At 49.9% G+C, this 22,459-nt stretch overlaps 1 protein-coding gene across 1 annotated transcript; it reads right to left on the reverse strand.

Moving 5' to 3' along the window:
- Positions 1-20,116: 20,116 nt before the first annotated feature.
- NPBWR2 (neuropeptides B and W receptor 2) lies at positions 20,117-21,115 on the reverse strand. The gene has a single exon (XM_029611823.1). The coding sequence runs from the start codon at positions 21,113-21,115 to the stop codon at positions 20,117-20,119; it is 999 nt and encodes a 332-aa protein (XP_029467683.1).
- Between the last annotated feature and the right edge of the window lie 1,344 nt (positions 21,116-22,459).

Here is a 22,459-nt window from a genome sequence, read left to right on the forward strand (position 1 = left end):
CTTGGCTTTTGTTTACGCTTGAAGGACTATTCTGAACAGGTCATTTCCATTCTTCTGCAGGTGTGACGTCCGGTCACCTCTATGGCCTATGTGAGAGTCTGGAAGCTTTTTGAGTCGTGGTGTCATCAGTGGGCCTGCGATCCATTAGCAGCCGATATCCCTCGGGTGCTTGACTTTCTACAGCAGGGGCTCGGTAATTTATTTATTTATTTATTTATTATTTTTATTATACCGAGTTTCATGATGGAATCACATCAACCCGGTTTACAATTAACAATGTGAGTAAAGGCAGAGAGTAACATAGTAAAACATTTCCCAATTCAACGTCACATATAGAATGAAACTTAACAGGTATAATAACAATATTTAGGATGTGAGAAAGTTACAAAAAACAGGGAAAAATAACTAGGATCTGAAAGGGGAGGAAATTGAAGGAAGAATATTAACATTTTATCCAACTGTATCAATTAATAAATATGTATAGTATAAAAATATAGATGAGTAGCAAAAATGATCAAATATGATGCTGTTGTGAATTATAATAATAAGATGCTGTGACTACGTATGAAGTTAGTGGGTTTATTACAGTTCACTAACTTTGTGTTTGTGCTGATGGGTGGGGAATTTAATCCAGTTCTGGGAACGCTTTTTTAAAAAGCCACGTTTTTAGTCTCTTCCTAAAAGTTGGGGCGCATGGTTCTTGTCTTAAGTCCGGTGGGATGGAGTTCCAGAGGATTGGACCTGCTGATGAAAGAGCTCTTGAACTGTAGGATTTATGTTGGTAAGTTTTGGCATGAGGTACCTGAAGTGATTCTTTGTAATGTTCCCTGATGGGTCTGGCGGCTGTGTATTTTTTAAAAGGGATTTGTAAGTCAAGTTGAGTGTGTTGATGGATGTTCTTGTAGATAATCATGATGGTTTTGTACATAATTCTGAAGTGGATCGGTAACCAATGAAGGTCTTTGAGGATGGGGGAGATATGGTCGATTTTCCTGGAGTTTGTAAGTATTCTAGCTGCTGTGTTCTGTACCATTTGTAAAGGCTTGGTGTAAGAAGCTGGGAGGCCTAGTAGTAGAGAATTGCAATAATCTAGTTTGGAGAAGATTATTGCTTGCAGGATTGATCTAAAATCTTGCGCGTGGAAAAGTGGCTTTATTCTTTTCAGAATATGTAATTTGTGGAAGCAGTCTTTTGTAGTTCGGTTTATGAATGGTTTGAGGTTAAGACGGTTATCTAGGATGGCTCCTAGATCTCTTACATGGGTGGTTTGTAGGAGGGTAGGTGGCTTTGAGAGCGTGATGTTGTTTTCAGGTGCTATAAGGAGATATTCCGTTTTCGACGCATTAAGGACTAGGTTTAAGCTGGTAAGGAGGTGTTTGATTTCTAGTAAACAACTATCCCAATATTCCATTGTTGACGAGATTGAATCTTTTATAGGGATCACAATCTGTACGTCGTCCGCGAAGAGGAAGTGTTTAAGGCATAGTTTTGTGAGTAGTTGACAGAGTGGTAGGAGGTATACATTAAATAGGGTGGGTGAGAGGGATGAACCTTGTGGCACCCCTCTGGTGGAGTGGTGATATTGGGATTCTGTATTGTGAATTTTGACCCTATATCCTCTGTTTTCCAGGAAGGTTTTGAACCATGTTAGTGAAGTAGCTGTCACTCCAATATTTGCTAGTTGTTTTAAGAGGAGGTAATGGTTGACGGTGTCAAAGGCCGCCGAGAAGTCGAGGAGGATTAGTAAAAATGCTTTGCCTTTATCGATGCCGGCGAGGAGGAAGTCTGAAAGTGCAAGAAGTAGTGTTTCTGTGCTTGCAGCTTTTCGAAAACCATATTGGTTTGGAGACAGAATGCCGTGGTCTTCCAAGTAGTTGGAAAGTTGGGTGTTCACCAATTTTTCCATTATTTTGGCTATGAATGGAAGGTTGGAAATAGGGCGGAAGTTGTTGGGATCACTTGGATTTAGATTCGATTTTTTTAGGAGGGGTTTGATTGAAGCTGTTTTTAGATCATCTGGGTAGATACCCTGGGAGAGGGAACAGTTTATAATTTCGGCAAGGGATTTTGATATAGTATCAGGAATGAGAAGTAGCATTTTGGAAGGAATTTGATCAAAAGGGTGTGATGAAGGTTTCATTTTCTTCAGCACTGATTGTATCTCTGTGAGAGTGATGGGTTCGAATGCTTTAAGCTGTATATCTTTGTTAGGGAGAAGGTATGTGTTGTCTTGGGAGCTAGTGGTTAGTGATAGTTGATTGAGGAGGTCAGAGATTGAGGAGAGAGATTGAGGAGGTAATGGTTTTGCATTCAATTCCCTTCAGGTACAGTTTGCAGCTCTGGGTGCCTTGAGGGGAAGGTTCAACGGTTGTTCGCTTGCAGCGTACCTGGATATTGCTCGGTTTCTTAAGGGGGTCAAGCATTTGCGGCCTCCCGTCTGTCCTGTATGTCCAGATTGGAGCTTGAATTTAGTTCTGTGGGTGCTATGTGATGCCCCTTTCGAGCCTAACCGTAGGTCCTCTCTGAAGGATCTGACTTTGAAGACGGTGTTTTTGGTGGCCATTTGCTCGGCAGATTTCAGAATTACAGGTGCTGTCATGTCGGAACCCTTTTCTGCAGATTCACCATGTTCGGGTGTCTTTGCGCACGGTTCCGTCCTTTGTCCCTAAAGTTGTTTCGGCCTGCCAAGGAAATCAGACTGTGGAGCTACCAGGGTTTCCACATTGGTCTCGGGACTCTTCTCAGGACAGAGACCTTCATCTTTTGGATGTATAGCACACCCTATTGCGTTATCTGGAGATTACCAATGACTTCCGACGTTCCAACCACTTGTTCATTCTCTTTGGTGGTCCAAAGATAGGGGACAAAGCTTCTAAGGTGACCATATCTCATTGGATTAAAGAAGCCATTTGCTCAGCATACATAGCCTGTGGAAGTCAAATTCCTTTGGGTCTCAGAGCTCATTCCACTAGGGCCCAGGCTACTTCCTTGGCAGAGTGTCAACTACTGTTGCCTCAGGAGATCTGTAGGGCGGCGGTGTGGTCTTCTATTCACGCTTTCACTAAACATTATCGATTGGACGTCAAGGCTACTGATGAATCGTCCTTCGGTGAGAGTGTTCTTTGTGCGGGTCTTTCGGGTTCCCGCCCAGTGTAGGGTGGCTTGGGTACATCCCACTTCTCTGGACTGATCTGGGTATGTTCAGGAAATGAAAATTGGTTCTTACCTGCTAATTTTCGTTCCTGTAATACCACAGATCAGTCCAGAGGCCCACCCCTTTCTTCAGATACCGAAAGACTGTAATGGCTAGAGTTGATCTATATTTTTTCATGAAGCTCCTTTTTGCAAAATGGATTGATGGAGCAGTTATTCACAGTTGTTTCGGTTTTGGTTTTTTGTCTGGGGCGAAGTGGTAGTCCTGAAATTTGGTTGGGTGCTACCCTTTGCTCCTTAGTTCTGTTAGCATGGGCTTGGGTACAGGACAATACTGAGGGACTGCAGGTGGCACTCTTGTATATATGGCAGTGCCCAAAGTTTTTATTCTCTGACTCCACCTGCTGGTAGGGATACACAACCCACTTCTCTGGACTGATCTGTGGTATTACAGGAACGAAAATTAGCAGGTAAGAACCAATTTTCATATATTGGGCCAATTGTAACACATGTTGTGTGTGTTTGTCCTTATATAAAGACGTGAGCAAACCAAAATTACGTTACATTGCAAGGTTTATCTAATCTTAGAAAATGCAAATTAGGCTAATGTAATAACACAGAACTCTTCCTGTCTGGGAAGAAGACACAATAGGATGACCTTTCACCTTAAAACCAATGTTTTGTAATATTTATATTTAAATTTCAAAAATGTAATAAGTTGTGCTCAGGTCTATTGTCTTGTTTTATTACTGTTTATTTTAGCAAGGATCGTATCAGCATTTAATTAAAATATTGTTCCCGCGGAGTGGACTCGCCTTCCCTTCCGCTGTGTGCCTTCGGATTAATTCCCTCTCCAAGCTTAGAAATCTCGTCTGGAGGTCTTGGCCACCCCCTTGCATTCAGGCGGCAGGGTGAGGGGAGCGGTTCTCCTCTCTGTCTGCACATCTGGCGCTGAACCTCGTGGGCTGCGCCCACTCCTAGGAGTTTGCAGTGGCAGCTGTGGCTTCAAGGGGGGGGGGGGGGGTGTCTCACCCACTCAGGCTGCGCTTCCTGAGCCCCTCCCTCCCCCACCACAATCCTTTTTATTTTCTGGGACTTGGATTGGTCGGGATGGGTCGGGAAACACAGGGGGAAGAGATGGAGGGAAGGGAGGGAGAAAGAAAGGAAGTATGAGGGGGGTAGGGGCAGAGTGAGACAGCAGCAAAATAAAAAAAAGCAAAGAGAGAGGCAGGAGGAAGAGGATAGGATAATGCAGCAAAGACACGTAAATTAGGAACAGAACAGAAAATAAGATATTGAGCAGGGGACAGCCAAGACCTGGGAAACAGGAAGGCCAAGAAGTACAAGGAACTAAAACGTGGATTAGTGTGGCAGAAGCCATGGAATGGAGAGTTGTCCGATCTTTGTATTTTTCTAATCAGTTGGTCCTGGTCTCTTTTTCCTATTTTTTCCCTTGCCACTCATTTCCTAATTCCTTTTCAGTGTCTTTCTTCTACTACTGTCTTCTTCCCTTCCACTCACACACATACACGCTTTCTCTCACAGACTCCCTCACACACTCACGCTCTCACTCTCATATGCTTTCCCCCCCCCCCCACACACACACACAAGCTCACATTCTCTGCAGACACACATACAAGCTCTCTCTTTCTCACTCCTCCCCAGGCTTACATTCTTATGCACACACAGATGCACATCCAGGCACCCATTCTTACCTACACACTCAAACCCAGACTCCCATTCTCACCCACAAACCGATGCTCCTATTCTCACCCACACATACACATATTCAAGCACCCATTCTCACCCACACACACAAACCCAGACTCCCATTCTCACCCACACATACACATATTCAAGCTCCCATTCTCACCCACTCACAAACCCAGACTCTCATTCTCACCCACACATACACACATTTAAGGTCCCATTCTCACCCACATATACACATTCAAGCACCCATTCTTACCCACACACAAACCCAGGCTCCCATTTTCACCTACATATTCAAGCTTCCATTCTCACCCACACACAAACCCAGGCTTGTATTCTCACCCACACATACATACATTCAAGCTCCCATTCTCACACACACACACACCACACACACAGGCTTCTATTCTCACCCACACATACATACATTCAAGCTCCCATTCTCACCCACACACAATCCCAGGCTTCTATTCTCACCCACACATACATACATTCAAGCTCCCATTCTCACACACACCCAGGCTTCTATTCTCACCCACACTTTCATACATTCAAACTCCCATTCTCACATCACACACACCCAGGCTTCTATTCTCACCCACACTTTCATACATTCAAACTCCCATTCTCACATCACACACACCCAGGCTTCTATTCTCACCCACACATACATACATTCAAGCTCCCATTCTCACCCACACATACACATATTCAAGCTCCCATTCTCACCCACTCACAAACCCAGACTCTCATTCTCACCCACATATACACACATTCAAGCACCCTTTCTTACTCACATATTCAAGCTTCCATTCTCACCCATACACAAACCCAGTCTCCCAGTCTCATCCATATAGACACACATTCAAGGTCCCATTCTCACCCATACATAAACCCAGGCTTCTATTCTCACCCACACATACACACATTCAAGCACCCATTCTCATCCACACGCACAAACCCAGACTCCCATTCTCACCCACACACACACACATTCAAGCTCCCATTCTCACACACACCCAGGCTTCTATTCTCACCCACACTTTCATATATTCAAACTCCCATTCTCACATCACACACACCCAGGCTTCTATTCTCACCCACACATACATACATTCAAGCTCCCATTTTCACCCACACACACACCGCCATCCAGGCTTCTATTCTCACCCACACATAAATACATTCAAGCTCCCAGTCTCTCTCTCTTTCTCTCTCTCTCACACACACACACACACACACACAGGCTTCTATTCTCACCCACACATACATACATTCAAGCTCCCATGTTCACCCACACACAAACCCAGGCTCCCATTCTCACCTACATATTCAAGCTCCCATTCTCACACACACACACACCCAGGCTCCCATTGTCACCCACACATACACATTCAAGCCCGCGCACAGCTTCCGCTTCCTCCCCTTCCCAAGCAGGAAGATCAGTTGGCCTCTGCTGCTGCCACCGCCCTCCTGCTATCCTTGGGCCGTATAGCCCACCGATCTTCCTGCTTGGGGGGGGAGGGGAAGGAAGCGGAAGCTGTGTGCGGCGCTTCTGCTTCCTCCCCCCCCAAAATAGGAAGATCGGTGGGCTATATGGCTGCAGGATTGCTTCCCCATGTGTGCCGTGCAGATGCACAGAATGGTGCGCAGGTCCTGGGTCCTCCTCTTCGCTGTGCGGAGATGGGATCCTGTGACGGCCTTGCAGGTCTGATGCTCCACTTCTGGTTCCATTTGGGTGGGTTGGGTTCAAATTGGGTGGGCAGCTATCCACCCAGGCCCCCCCGTGGCTACACCACTGCTCCGGATCGATGACCTCTAGGACTCATAGTTAGCAGCTCTTCCACTCTTTATTTTATCTTAGTCTCTGACTCTCCTCTGGATCACTGGATGCTGGGTTTTCTTACCCTGCTCCACTGCAGGCAGGAAGGGGCAGCCAAAAATCTGCCTCCTGGAAGTGTAACTTAATAGTCTCTTCCCTTAACCGAAAATAACACTGGAGTTACTCCTCACAATGGGTCACCACCACTTCTGGGCCAGCTCTTCCCTATCTCTGAGTGTCCCAGACACAGGGTTCCCCGTGCACTGAATCCAAGAAAGCTCCAGGTGTCCAGTGAGGCTCCTACCATGAAAAATCTCAAAATCCCAAAAAACAACCCAGAGGAGAATCCAAACCAGCTAGAGAGTAGACTGGCAGGACCACCCTTCCGACCCTGGTCAGGATTCCCAGGCTGGGTTAGCCTGTTCTCTCTGACTGGGCCTGAAAACGTCAACTAAAGGTAACGTCAACTCTGCAGAAATGACGCATGGCAGCTGATCTAAAGCCTGTGAGGGGGAGGCCACTCTCCCCCCATCCACGCTGCCCTGGGCACACTGCTAACGGAAGGATGGCTCTCGCATAGAGCGGGCAGCTGCGATGCCAGGGGCCCACCCCTTCCTCCTGAAGAGCAACCTCTCCGTCCTTTCCCCGCGCCTTCCTCTCAGCTGCCGGGCCTTTGCTTTTAGCACTTTGCGGAAGGAAAAGTGTGAGCCTTGGCAAAGATGAATATTATACTCGGTGACCTGTAACAGCAAAGCGCCTTAGCAACTGGACAACTCCTCTGCAGCTCCCTGAGGATTTGCTCTGGATTTCTTGGCTAATTTTCAGACTTTTGGGAGGACAGTCACGGCACGGAGAGATGTAAAAACTACAATTGCTTTTCCGTAACATTTCCCTGGAAGTAAATCAAAAGTTTTTGTTTTTCTCATATTTTGCAATAAAACAGTGTTTTTCACCTGCAAGATATAGGAAATGTTTTACAAGTGACATTAAAGAGAGGTCCCCAGAGGCAGCACTTGCACTAAGTGTTTTGTTTTTCTCTCTTTCTGCTATTAATGGCAGAGTAATCTGGATGTCGGGTTTTCTCTCTGCCCAGGCCCTGCCCTGCATCTGAGCAGCACTCAGGGACGCTCCTTGCACTAAAGAACGTGCCTTCCAGTTGTGAAGGAAGTTATTAAGAAGCCTTTCACTTCAGGCTTTAGAGCCGTGCAGACACTGATCACAATTGTCCCCACTAACCCCGCCATCGCAGTGACAGCCCTGGGACAGGGCCACAGGCCATGCTCCCTCCAGAGCTTGGTACTCTGAGGCTAAGGCTGAGGCTAAAAGCTGAAGAGGAGACAAGGCTGAGGCTGAAGGCTGAAGATGAGACAAGGCTGAGGCTGAAGGCTGAAGAGGAGATGAGGCTGAGGCAAGGCTGAGGTTGAAGATGAGACAAGGCTGAGGCTGAAGAGGAGACAAGGCTGAGGCTGAAGGCTGAAGATGAGACAAGGCTGAAGCTGAAGGCTGAAGAGGAGATGAGGCTGAGGCAAGGCTGAGGTTGAAGATGAGACAAGGCTGAGGCTGAAGAGGAGACAAGGTAAATCTCTCACATGCATATTCATTGTGGATATCCTGAAAACCTGGCCTGTTTGTGGCACCCGAGGACTGGAGTTTGCCATCACTAGTCTAGGGGATGCTCAACTTCCTGTTTATTTAAGAAGAATTTGAATTTACGTTGGAGATGTTTTGGCCTTTTCTGGACAATCATAATTTGTGTTTTCTCCAGGTTTATTTGTAGTGCCTGTGATTTGCAGTAGTCTCTGGCAGGTTTAGATTCTCCTGTAGACTTTCTATGCTGGGGGACAGAATGACTGAATCATCTGCACATAGCAGGTATTTGACTTTCAAGTAATTTCCTTCCTTACAGCCCTGGAGTGAAGGAGCTCTCTAGCATTGTGAGGAGATCAAGAGAGGTTATGCCAAGTTGTGAATACTACATTGGTTGAAACCATTATTAACTTTTGCGGACTTCTGAACTGTATTGCAAACTCGAATCTTCTCAAACCTAGAGTACTCTAACTCCCTACTAGTAGGTCTTCCAGCTGTCACTTAAAAAACCACTACAACTATTACAAAACTTTGCAGCAAGGCTCCTATTAGGATCCAGGAAATATGATGATATAGAATCATGAAGAATAAACCAATTGAGAGAATGTAAGATTCTTAAAACTACCATTTCATCTTCTGTATCCTTTGCTTTATGTAACCAACCATTGTTTGTCTGTTGAGTTATAATTATGAATGTCAGTTTAGGGATGTGAATCGTTTTTGAACGATTAAAATTATCGTCAGATAATTTTAGAATCGTCCAAAATCGTTAGAGTGCACGATACAATACAAATGCCCCCGATTTATCATCAGGGGCATTTGTATTCTATCGTTAAATAGGGCGCGGGAAAACCGGCACACCAAAAAAACCCTAAAACCCACCCCGAACCTTTAAAACAAATCCCCCACCCTCCCGAACCCCCCCAAAATGTTTTAAATTACCTGGGGTCCAGTGGGGGGGTCCTGACGCGATCTCCCTCTCTCTCTGGCCACGGCTGCGTTGAGAAATGGCGCCGGTGGCCCTTTGCCCTTATCATGTGACAGGGCAAAGGTAGCGCCGGCGCCATTTTGGCTCCTGGCTCCCGACGTCACGCGTGCAGGAGGTCGCTCCCAGACCCCCGCTGGACCCCCAGGGACTTTTGGCCAGCTTGGGGGGGGCCTCCTGACCCCCACAAGACTTGCCAAAAGTCCAGCGGGGGTCCGGGAGCGACCTCCTGCACGCGGGCCGATTTGCCAATCTTCAAAATGGCGCCGGTGCTACCTTTGCCCTCACTATGTCATACGGGTGACGATCCGCTGGACTTTTGGCAAGTCTTGTGGGGGTCAGGAGGGCCCCCCCCAAGCTGGCCAAAAGTCCCTGGGGGTCCAGCGGGGGTCCGGGGGCGATCTCCTGCACGCGTGACGTCGGGAGCCAGGAGCCAAAATGGCGCCGGCGCTACCTTTGCCCTGTCACATGATAAGGGCAAAGGGCCACCGGCGCCATTTCTCAACGCAGCTGTGGCCAGAGAGAGAGGGAGATCGCGTCGGGACCCCCCCCCCCCACTGGACCCCAGGTAATTTAAAACATTTTGGGGGGGTTCGGGAGGGTGGGGGTTTGTTTTAAAGGTTCGGGGTGGATTTTAGGGTTTTTTTGGTGTGCCGGTTTTCCCGCCCTCCCCGATTTATGATTTTTAACGATTTTTTAAAAAAACAAAACATGACGATAAGATTTCCCTCCCCCCCCCAGCCACAATCGATCGTTAAGACGATCGATCACACGATTCACACCTCTAGTTTGTAAACCGTTGTGATGTAGACATGAAAGGACCTTATATAAAATGTCTAAATACATTTTTAAAAAAATGTAGAAAAAATAAGTTACAGTCCAACCTGGAAAGCATTTACCATAGAGGACCATCTTGAAAATATTATCTGGAGTGGCCCCCAGGACTGGAGAGATAGAGATGTCCCTGCCACTCCTGTTCCTGACTGAGTTCCCCGGCTTGAGGGGGCGCATTTTGCTGCGATGAAACAGGGCTGGCTTGGTAAGCGAGCGAGGGCGCCCTTCTCGCAGCCTTAGGCTGTGGCGCCATCTGCAGGCGGAGTGCCGCAAGCGCCTGCGAAAGTGAAACGGGGGAAGGGGTCCTGCAGAGAGATCGCGAGCCATTCGTGCAGTCCGCTTCACCTTCACCAGCGCCTTACCAAACACCTCTTTCAGCGTCTGGGAAACAAAATTGTACAAGGACTGAATTGCATTAATCGGAGTAAGAGGCGCAGTGACAGCACCTGGGCAGGGCAGGTTAGGTTAAATCCCGCAGCACCTACAGCTCCAGCTGAGCCCAGCCCCTGCTTACTGGAAGCTTCAGGTTCAAACCCCGGTACAAGCAGCAGCTCCACTTGTAATGCGAGGGAGGGAGAGGGAGAGGGAGAGGGAGAGAGAGAGAATAAGGACAGGTTGGAACCGGGCAGTGCTAATGCTGAGATCCGTGTGCAGAGTCGTTTGGACGAAGCGCTGGAGGTGGCTGCAGATTTTTCCCAGGGTCATGCTGGTTCCGAAGAACATCTCCAGCAGGTCGCTCTGGGCCCAGGTTACCAGCAGAGCTTCAGCAGGAGTCTGGCGCTGTGATACTGCGCACGGAAAGGGCAAAGGAGGAGAATGCAGGGATGCGCGGGCTGAAAATGCCCGTCTAAACGTAATTTGCAGAGCTCTGCTGCCTTCGGTGAGCTGGGCGAGGTGGTCTGCATTAAGTTAGCCCAAGAAAAAGCTCTCGCCTGCGCCCGGTCACATGGCCGAGTTTAGCTGTTTTCAGGCTCCTCCATGGACTCCCGAACGGAGCGAAAACCTGAGAAAAGGACGGGGCCAGCAGAGGGCGCTGCAGGCAAAGGAGACGCCCGGCCCCGTTTATCGGTGCAAAGCAGCTCGCAGCGCCCTCCTCGCTCCGCCAAGCCAACCTTCAGGCACTCAGCCCTTCCAGCGACAGCTCACGCGGGCAGTCAGAGTTGATCTTTATTTTAGTGCAAATATCTCATTGTTTGCCACCAGCATAGGTACTGTGGGCCTGAGCCTGCCATGGTCTGTCTGGAGATCCAAAACCTCCATGCACGGTCCGCAACCCGCTGCCCTGCCCTCTCAGCCAAAGAAACTTCACTGCCCTAAAAATAAAATAATTTTTATTATTAGGGTAGAAGCCACTGACAGTCTCCCCTGCTAAGGAGTGAATTCAAATCGAGATAATCCCGCGAAAAATAGATGAAGCTCCATCTGATGCCTGAGAATGAAATGTTTTGTTACAAACAGAAGCAATGTGCAGCTTTTCTGATTTCCCCCGACATCTCTGAATCAGCAGAGCACCTGCAGTGCTTGGCAGCAGGACGAGGAGCACCTGCAGTGCTTGCAATGACCTTTAAAGGCCTGTAGGATTTTGGACCTCACTATTAAACTGAATAAGTTCCAGGGGAGATCAAAAAACGAGGAAGGCCTTGAAATCCTCTCCCTGGATGAGGCTAAACTGAGCAGTACCCGACAACAAGCTCCTGCATTCGCTGCCCAAAGAAATCCAGGATATCCCCAACCTTCTGTCTTTTTGGAAGGCTAAGGTGATATGGGTTTAGGGATGTGAATCGTTTTTTGACGATTTAAAATATCGTCCGATATATTTTAAATCGTCAAAAATCGTTAGGGCCACGATACAATACCAATTCCCCCGATTTATCGTCAAAAAATCGTAAATCGGGGGAAGGGGGAGGGCAGGAAAACCGGTACACTAAAACCCCCTAAATCCACCCCCGACCCTTTAAATTAAATCCCCCACCCTCCCGAACCCCCCCCAAATGCCTTAAAGTACCCTGGGGTCCAGCGGCGGTCCGAAACGGGCTCCTGCTGTTGAAGCGTGTTGTCTTCAGCCGGCGCCATTTTGCAAAATGGCCGCCGCAAAATGGCGGCGGCCATAGACCAACACGATTCGACCGCAGGAGGTCGCTTCCGGACCCCCGCTGGACTTTTGGCAAGTCTTGTGGGGGTCAGGAGGCCCCCCCAAGCTGGCCAAAAGTCTCTGGGGGTCCAGCGGGCGTCCGGGAGCGATCTCCTGCCGCGAATCGTTTTCCGTACGGATAATGGCGCCGGCCATACGCGTATGGCCGGCGCCATTTTCCGTACGGAAAATGGCGCCGGCAGGAGATCGACTGCAAGAGGTCGTTCAGCGGAGGTCCGGAACCCTCGCTGAACGACCTCCTGCAGTCGATCTCCTGCCGGCGCCATTTTCCGTACGGAAAACGATTCGCGGCAGGAGATCGCTCCCGGACGCCCGCTGGACCCCCAGAGACTTTTGGCCAGCTTGGGGGGGCCTCCTGACCCCCACAAGACTTGCCAAAAGTCCAGCGGGGGTCCGGAAGCGACCTCCTGCGGTCGAATCGTGTTGGTCTATGGCCGCCGCCATTTTGCGGCGGCCATTTTGCAAAATGGCGCCGGCTGAAGACAACACGCTTCAACAGAAGGAGCCCGTTTCGGACCGCCGCTGGACCCCAGGGTACTTTAAGGCATTTGGGGGGGGTTCGGGAGGGGGGATTTAATTTAAAGGGTCGGGGGTGGGTTTTAGGGGGATTTAGTGTGCCGGTTTTCCTGCCCTCCCCCTTCCCCCGATTTAGCTATGGACCGCCGCTGGATCCCAGGGTAATTTAAGGCATTTGGGGGTGGGGGATTTAATTTAAAGGGTCGGGGGTGGGTTTTAGGGGGTTTTAGTGTGCCGGTTCACGATTTTAACGATTTTCACGATATTCTAAACACCCAAACGGCAACGATACGATTCCCTCCCCCTCCCAGCCGAAATCGATCGTTAAGATGATCGAGGACACGATTCACATCTCTAATGGGTGTGGGGTAATCATTAGAGGTCTGCAGGAAATATGTTTCTATGGCATAGATAGGTTTGTTTTATCTGTGGATTGGATGCTATGGCGCCTTTTATTTGGATATTATGTGGAGTTGTGGTATTTATTGCATGAACTGTATAACCTATGTTGATTACATTCACTTTGTCCTACAGATGTTTATGATTTTGTGTATTTTTTGTTTAATATATGATGATGTGAATTGCTTTGAGCTCAGTTTTTACTGCTTTTCTGTGCACTTTCCCGGTGCCGGCAGAAATTAACGCCAGCCTTTGGGTAGACGCTAATTTCTGAAAGTAAAATGAGTGGCTTGGCTGCACGTTTTGCTTTCTGTTTCGCGCGGGAATAACTAATAGGCTCATCAGCATGCATTTGCATGTTGCGGGCGCTATTAGTTTCGGGGGGGGGAGGGGGGGGGTTGGCCTCGTGTTTGACGCGCTATTACCCCTTACTGAATAAGAGGTAAAGCTAGCGCGTCGAAAATGCGTGGCCAATCGCGGGCTAACAGTGCACTCCGGAGCGCGTTGTATTGTATCGGCCTGATCGATCGGGTGATCAATAAATGTAACCAAGCCACTTCAACTTCTCAGAAAGTAATCATAGAAAAGCATTGTAAAATATAATTTTGCTATGACAAGGACAAATAATTAGTTGGCAGTTCTATGCTTACTGAAAATGTCACTGATAGATTTGGTTTCCTATTTCCCCCTGACTTGAAAGGTTTTCCTCCCCCCCTCCCCAAAACCAAAGATGGCTGCTAAGAGCCGAGGCCATTGGATGGCAGATGCAAAGTCTTTCCCTTGAACTAAAGACAGTCATTTTATTGGGAGAACGCACTGGTACAATGTAGCACACAGCAAAGGTTTCCTCATAGATGGGCTACAGCTATGAATTACATTCGGTAACTTTGGCAGAATAGGTTCTTAATTATTTGCCCAGATTAGTCCGTTTCCTTTTTAGTAACATACTTCGGGGTCCGGTTCCACCACCCATGAATGATGCTAGGATTATAAGGGGGGCTTACAGTCCTTATTCTTAGAGCAACTAAGGGTTCATGGGGGCACCTCTGAAGCTGAGGTTTTGCCATTTAAGTGAGACAAACTCAGTGTAGTCAGACACCGTGTCTTCTGGCCTTCCACCAGTCTGATCTTCTGTGTCATTATTATGTCTGAAGAGGGGCTCAGTCTCCACAGAGCCTGCTCTCGTGCCTTTTCCATGAATCAGCACGTCCGTCAGATGGTATCCTGGGAACGCAGAGCTATTCCTCCTCCCTCCCAGAGCGCACGCTTGGTTGGCACCAGAAACCTGTATCAGCCCCAGCACATTCTAGAAGGGGCTTTGGCACAGCTCTTTCTGGCCCTCAGGGACCCTCCCAGTACCCGCAGCTATTGCTCCTTCCTCCCCAGGACCGAGAGCATCACCTCTGCCGTATACCCAATGCCAGGTGTTCCTACGGGTCTGAATCTCTCCAGTGCCACAGTGCACGATGCTGTGCTCTGAATCCCAGGGAAGGGGACCAAACGCTGTAAGGAGGAAAAGCAAGCTCTCTAGCCTGCTCCGTCTGCGCAGGCAGGGTAACGTGTGCCAGGAACACCGTGGCTACCTCTGCAGTGCGCAGCGCTGGGACGTGGGCACCCGTGAGTTAGCAATGGAAGTACCAGATAGACACAACATGCACCTACCTTGCTTTTTCCATAATGCACATTTAATTTCACTTCCACTGCCCCCTGGCATGATTTGCACAAGAAAGTGGCACTGCGGCTCTGCTTCCCCTCCATATACCAGATTCAGACTGGCCAGGGGTAGGGGGCTTCGATATTTCAGATGGAAGCAGCATATACGAACATGACCAGACCAAAACAGCTTTTCCCATGGGCCTTTCTCGTACAGCACACTATGCAGTGGATTTACTAATGGGAAAAAATAGAGGATTCTTTCTCTAAAAGGCAGGTTTTATCACACAGTGACAGTAAGTCCATGACATGGGCAGAAATTTCATGTGTATGTCACTTTCCCAAATAAGCCCAAACTAATGCAGAGCAAATAAGAAAAACATACAAGAAACAGATAAAAAGCAGACAAACTAAAGCCACCACAAATCACCAGACCAGTTAACCAACAATATGAAAAGCCTTCCTGAATAACCAGGATTTGTATCAGGCCTAAACTGCTCAAGATCTAAGCCTGTCTTAATTTCTAAAGGCAACGAATTGCACAGCTGTGGAGCTGCAATGTTCTGCTTTTCCACGTTTCAAAGCAGATTGCATTCAGGTTCTGTAGGTATTTCCCACTCCCCTGAGGATTTGCAATCTAAGTTTAACTAAAGAATTAATTTTCCAATCCCTCTTGTCTATTTTGCAGATACCTAATTCATAATTGATTCATTTTAATTCGCCTGTATATAACTTTTCTATTACTACTTTTGTTGTTTTAATGTTATTTGTTATTAGTATTTATTCAATTTTCTCCAAGTTCATTTTCCTGTTCCATGTAAGACTCGCATGTTAAGTCACTCCAATGTTATATGTAAACCGAAATGATTAGCAACATTGTTGCTAGAACTTCGGTATATAAAAAATGTTAAATAAATAAATAAATGTGCTTGATAGCCTCTCTTATTTTACTGAAGGGACAGACCATAGATAGATGGTCCTGTGAAGATCTCAACGTTCAAATATTCAGGAGGAAGTCCATTTGTGACCTTAAATGCCAGTGTAAGCAATTTAAATTGGTTACAGTCAAATATCAGCAACCAATGTACATTGCTTAATATTGGTGTTTTATGATCTCTGAGGTTAGAGTTGACCAGAAGCCTTTGCAATTAGAAGAGACAAAAAAATGCTATATTATCTCCAATCACATTTTAAATTTCTAAACTTAGGTCTCAAAAGAAAATAAACTATTGTATCCAAGTAATCGCTTACTGAATGAAAACCAACATATATATCATATACCATGTTATCTTCTGATCAGGAGAGCTTCTGGAAAAATAAAAGGTACAGCAGGGCAGAGCTGGGTGTGAGGGTCTCAGAACTGGAATAGCAGGAGGTGCTGCAGGGCAGAGCTGTGTGTGAGGGTCTCAGTACTGGAATAGCAGGAGGCGCTGCAGGGCAGAGCTGTGTGTGAGGGTCTCAGTACAGGAATAGCAGGAGGCGCTGCAGGGCAGAGCTGTGTGTGAGGGTCTCAGTACTGGAATAGCAGGGGGTGCTGCAGGGCAGAGCTGTGTGTGAGGGTCTCAGTACTGGAATAGCAGGAGGCGCTGCAGGGCAGAGCTGTGTGTGAGGGTCTCAGTACTGGAATAGCAGGAGGTGCTGCAGGGCAGAGCTGTGTGTGAGGGTCTCAGAACTGGAATAGCAGGAGGCACTGCAGGGCAGAGCTGTGTGTGAGGGTCTCAGTACTGGAATAGCAGGAGGCGCTGCAGGGCAGAGCTGTGTGTGAGGGTCTCAGTACTGGAATAGCAGGAGGCGCTGCAGGGCAGAGCTGTGTGTGAGGGTCTCAGAACTGGAATAGCAGGAGGCGCTGCAGGGCAGAGCTGTGTGTGAGGGTCTCGGTACTGGAATAGCAGGAGGTGCTGCAGGGCAGAGCTGTGTGTGAGGGTCTCGGTACTGGAATAGCAGGAGGTGCTGCAGGGCAGAGCTGTATGTGAGGGTCTCAGTACAGGAATAGCAGGAGGTGCTGCAGGGCAGAGCTGTGTGTGAGGGTCTCAGTACTGGAATAGCAGGAGGTGCTGCAGGGCAGAGCTGTATGTGAGGGTCTCAGTACAGGAATAGCAGGAGGTGCTGCAGGGCAGAGCTGTGGGTGAGGATCTCGGTACTGGAATAGCAGGAGGTGCTGCAGGGCAGAGCTGTATGTGAGGGTCTCAGTACAGGAATAGCAGGGGGTGCTGCAGGGCAGAGCTGTGTGTGAGGGTCTCGGTACTGGAATAGCAGGAGGTGCTGCAGGGCAGAGCTGTGTGTGAGGGTCTCGGTACTGGAATAGCAGGAGGTGCTGCAGGGCAGAGCTGTGTGTGAGGGTCTCAGTACTGGAATAGCAGGAGTTGCTGCAGGGCAGAGCTGTGTGTGAGGGTCTCAGTACTGGAATAGCAGGAGGTGCTGCAGGGCAGAGCTGTGTGTGAGGGTCTCGGTACTGGAATAGCAGGAGGTGCTGCAGGGCAGAGCTGTGTGTGAGGGTCTCGGTACTGGAATAGCAGGAGGTGCTGCAGGGCAGAGCTGTGTGTGAGGGTCTCGGTACTGGAATAGCAGGAGTTGCTGCAGGGCAGAGCTGTATGTGAGGGTCTCAGTACAGGAATAGCAGGAGGTGCTGCAGGGCAGAGCTGTGTGTGAGGGTCTCAGTACAGGAATAGCAGGAGGTGCTGCAGGGCAGAGCTGTATGTGAGGGTCTCAGTACAGGAATAGCAGGAGGTGCTGCAGGGCAGAGCTGTGTGTGAGGGTCTCAGTACTGGAATAGCAGGGGGTGCTGCAGGGCAGAGCTGTGTGTGAGGGTCTCAGTACTGGAATAGCAGGAGGCGCTGCGGGGCAGAGCTGTGTGTGATGGTCTCAGTACAGGAATAGCAGGAGGCGCTGCGGGGCAGAGCTGTGCGTGAGGGTCTCAGTACTGGAATAGCAGGAGGTGCTGCAGGGCAGAGCTGTGCGTGAGGGTCTCAGTACTGGAATAGCAGGAGGTGCTGCAGGGCAGAGCTGTGTGTGAGGGTCTCAGTACTGGAATAGCAGGAGGTGCTGCAGGGCAGAGCTGTGTGTGAGGGTCTCAGTACTGGAATAGCAGGAGGTGCTGCAGGGCAGAGCTGTGTGTGAGGGTCTCAGTACTGGAATAGCAGGAGGCGCTGCAGGGCAGAGCTGTGTGTGAGGGTCTCAGTACTGGAATAGCAGGAGGTGCTGCGGGGCAGAGCTGTGTGTGAGGGTCTCAGTACTGGAATAGCAGGAGGTGCCGCGGGGCAGAGCTGTGTGTGAGGGTCTCCGTACTGGAATAGCAGGAGGTGCTGCGGGGCAGAGCTGTGTGTGAGGGTCTCGGTACTGGAATAGCAGGAGGTGCTGCAGGGCAGAGCTGTGTGTGAGGGTCTCAGTACTGGAATAGCAGGAGGTGCTGCAGGGCAGAGCTGTGTGTGGGGGGTCTCAGTACTGGAATAGCAGGAGGTGCTGCAGGGCAGAGCTGTGTGTGGGGGGTCTCAGTTCTGGAATAGCAGGAGGTGCTGCAGGGCAGAGCTGTGTGTGGGGGGTCTCAGTACTGGAATAGCAGGAGGTGCTGCAGGGCAGAGCTGTGTGTGAGGGACTCAGTACTGGAATAGCAGGAGGTGCAGGGCAGAGCTGTGTGTGAGGGTCTCAGTACTGGAATAGCAGGAGGTGCTGCAGGGCAGAGCTGTGTGTGAGGGTCTCAGTTCTGGAATAGCAGGAGGTGCTGCAGGGCAGAGCTGTGTGTGGGGGGTCTCAGTACTGGAATAGCAGGAGGTGCTGCAGGGCAGAGCTGTGTGTGAGGGTCTCAGTACTGGAATAGCAGGAGGTGCAGGGCAGAGCTGTGTGTGAGGGTCTCAGTACTGGAATAAGCAGGAGGTGCTGCAGGGCAGAGCTGAGCGTGAGGGTCTCAGTACTGGAATAGCAGGAGGAGCTGCAGGGCAGAGCTGTGTGTGAGGGTCTCAGTACTGGAATAGCAGGAGGTGCTGCGGGGCAGAGCTGTGTGTGAGGGTCTCGGTACTGGAATAGCAGGAGGTGCTGCAGGGCAGAGCTGTGTGTGGGGGGGTCTCAGTACTGGAATAGCAGGAGGTGCTGCAGGGCAGAGCTGTGTGTGGGGGGTCTCAGTACTGGAATAGCAGGAGGTGCTGCAGGGCAGAGCTGTGTGTGGGGGGGTCTCAGTTCTGGAATAGCAGGAGGTGCTGCAGGGCAGAGCTGTGTGTGGGGGGGTCTCAGTACTGGAATAGCAGGAGGTGCTGCAGGGCAGAGCTGTGTGTGAGGGACTCAGTACTGGAATAGCAGGAGGTGCAGGGCAGAGCTGTGTGTGAGGGTCTCAGTACTGGAATAGCAGGAGGTGCTGCAGGGCAGAGCTGTGTGTGAGGGTCTCAGTTCTGGAATAGCAGGAGGTGCTGCAGGGCAGAGCTGTGTGTGGGGGGTCTCAGTACTGGAATAGCAGGAGGTGCTGCAGGGCAGAGCTGTGTGTGAGGGTCTCAGTACTGGAATAGCAGGAGGTGCAGGGCAGAGCTGTGTGTGAGGGTCTCAGTACTGGAATAAGCAGGAGGTGCTGCAGGGCAGAGCTGAGCGTGAGGGTCTCAGTACTGGAATAGCAGGAGGAGCTGCAGGGCAGAGCTGTGTGTGAGGGTCTCAGTACTGGAATAGCAGGAGGTGCTGCAGGGCAGAGCTGTGCGTGAGGGTCTCAGGACTGGAATAGCAGGAGGTGCAGGGCAGAGCTGTGTGTGAGGGTCTCAGTACTGGAATAGCAGGAGGTGCTGCAGGGCAGAGCTCTGCGTGAGGGTCTCAGGACTGGAATAGCAGGAGGTGCAGGGCAGAGCTGTGTGTGAGGGTCTCAGTACTGGAATAGCAGGAGGTGCTGCAGGGCAGAGCTGTGTGTGAGGGTCTCAGTACTGGAATAGCAGGGGGTGCTGCAGGGCAGAGCTGTGTGTGAGGGTCTCAGTACTGGAATAGCAGGAGGTGCTGCAGGGCAGAGCTTTGTGTGAGGGTCTCAGTACTGGAATAGCAGGAGGTGCTGCAGGGCAGAGCTGTGTGTGCCTGCTGATAATAGTGGGGTGTCCCATTAGACTGCAGAGTATTGATAGAGCCCTCAGTAAAAGGGCTGGGAAGGATTGTGTGTTGGAAATGAGGGTAGAGCTTTCATATCATCCTTTTCTACTCTGCATAGCTCGAAACAATTCTGTTAAGTCCCTCAGAAAAGTGAATAATAATTCCTCAGTTTTTACTTTGTAGACGAGTCTTCAGATTACTGTCCAGTGTTGCCAGATGGTGTAGAGAGCCCACTGTGTTCAGGGCTTTCTCATTATGCAGTTCTGCATTCCAACATTTTTCTGAAGCTTTTCCAAAAGCTGTCATCCAGAAAGGCATACAGGAAAGGATTCAAGCAGGAATTGGCATAGCTTAAGCTGGTTATGAAGTAGGAGATGCCAATGACGAACGTGGTCTGCTGTAAGTCAGTGGTCAAGGCAACAATGGTGGCTAGATGGAATGGGGTCCAGCAGAAGAGGCAGACTGCCAAGACAATGAAAACCATCACCGTGACCTTCTTCTTGGCTTTGTCTAGGGCCTTGGCGTTAGAGTTGAGTCTCATGTTCCTCAGTTTGTACAACATGGCGGTATAGAGGATACAAATGGTGGACACAGGAATGACAAAACCCAGCAACAGGGTGTAGATCCGACTTGCCTTGAACCACAGCCTCTCCGGTTTTGGAAAGTTCAGGCCACAGCTCTTAATCTTAAGGTTGTCCGTGTAGACGTCGGCAAAGATGGTGAAGGGTAAGACAATAAGGGTGACCAAGAACCAAACCAAGAAGCTGATGATTTTGGCCGCTCGGTAAGTGCGATGGGGGGTCCTCTTGGACCTGACTGTGGCCAGGACCACCAAGTATCTGTCTATGCTCATCACTGTCAGGAAGTAGATGCTGGAGAAGATGTTGTAATGGTCTATGGACAAGATGATCTTGCAGAGCACTTTACCGAAGGGCCAATAATGCAGTAGATGCTCTGCAATGTTGATGGGTAACACCAGTGTGGAGAGGTCATCAGCAATGGCCAGGTGGAGAATAAACATGTTGGTGACAGTCTTCATCTTGGGAGCTTTCAGGATGACATAGATAACGGCCGTGTTGCCAGTCAGCCCCACTGCACAGATGATTGAATAAATAATGGGCAGGATAACGTAGAACTCCGGCAGAGGCTCATGAAAGGTAACGTTGAACCCCGAGCTGTTAGAAAAGTCTGAGCTGTCTCTCATGGTTGTACCAGGGGCACTTGGGGAATTTGCTCCAGAAACGGTTTCCATGTCTGCAGAGTTTACAACCGAACAGGAAAGCTTTGCCCGTCTGCATGCCAATGTGGAAGTCTATCCTGCTAGGGTGGCTGCTGAGAAAGGAAGTCTATTTTAAACCCTGATGCCCTGAAAAGACAGTGATTTAGTTATACAAAAGCACTAGTGATGCTCTCTGTGCCAGGGACTCTGCAGGCAGAGAGAGAGGTGCGGAGGAGGTGGGGCCTGGGGTGAAAGGGGCTAGGTAGGTCTTGGGCTGGAGCAGACTCCTTGATGCCCCTTTGCTCTAGACACCTTATTTTACCTTTAAAGATTGCTCCTGGCGGCAGAGCTACGTCCCACCTCTGACTGGAGCTGCTTTATGCAACCCAAGGGAAAACACTCAATGCAAGAAACTTTGCATCTAGGAGCCACGATCCCTCCCCCCGAGTTACTAAGCCTAACCCCTCCCTGCTTAGTAATCTGTTCCAGGTGCCCAGTCCGAGTTCTCAGTATGGACTGAGGGTCGGGTAGCACCGGATGGGACGCTTAATTCCTCTTCCCCAATAATAATCTGCGCGGTAAAGATTGGAGCAGAAGGCTCAGACGCCCAGGTCTTGTGCCCAGTGTTGAACAGCAAAAGTTCACTTATCTTAGAGAAAACCAGACTCTCTCTCTCAGACACACGCACTCACACACTCACACTCTCTCTCTCTCTCTCACACTCATTCACTCACACTCTCTCTCTCTCTCTCACACACACACACACACACGTTAGCATTTGGAGGGGTGCAGGACGATAATGAAAGGATAAAGCACTGGAGAGGCGCGGTACCTACCCGCAGGTGTCGGCTGAGCCCGCTTCGCTGCCTGCCCTGTGCTGCCTGCTCTCTGCTGCCTCTGCCAGGGGAGAGGTGGGGCTGGTGCGGGCGCAGCGCTGACGTTTCCCCTCTCGGAGATTTTCACATCCATTTAAGGGAAATCAGGTAAGTTTAGCTTTTCCCCAAACTCTCGAAATTGCAGTCTCTCCCGGCTGTGGCGATCCCAAAACAGAGCTGCCCCGACAGCAGGCAACGGAGAGGGGGAGGAGGGAGGGAGTGGTCGCGGCGAGCTGAGAGAGAGAGGGGGGGGGGAGGGAGTGGTCGCGGCGAGCTGAGAGAGAGAGGGAGAGGGGGGGGGGGGAGTGGTCGCGGCGAGCTGAGTGGGAGAGGAGGAAGGGAGTGGTCGCGGCGAGCTGAGTGGGAGAGGAGGAAGGGAGTGGTCGGGGCGAGCTCAATGAGACAGGGGAGAGGGAGAGGTCGCGGGGAGCTGAGTGAGAGCAGGGGGGAGGGAGTGGTCGCGGCGAGCTGAGTAGGAGAGGGGGAGGGAGTGGTCGCGGCG

This window comes from Rhinatrema bivittatum, chromosome 8 (genome assembly GCF_901001135.1).
Source record: "Rhinatrema bivittatum chromosome 8, aRhiBiv1.1, whole genome shotgun sequence".
Taxonomy (NCBI): domain Eukaryota; kingdom Metazoa; phylum Chordata; class Amphibia; order Gymnophiona; family Rhinatrematidae; genus Rhinatrema; species Rhinatrema bivittatum.

Coding starts and splice junctions, on each gene's coding strand:
- NPBWR2 (XM_029611823.1), bottom strand. CDS start 21,115: ATGGAAACCGTTTCTGGAGCAAATTCCCCAAGTGCCCCTGGTACAACC.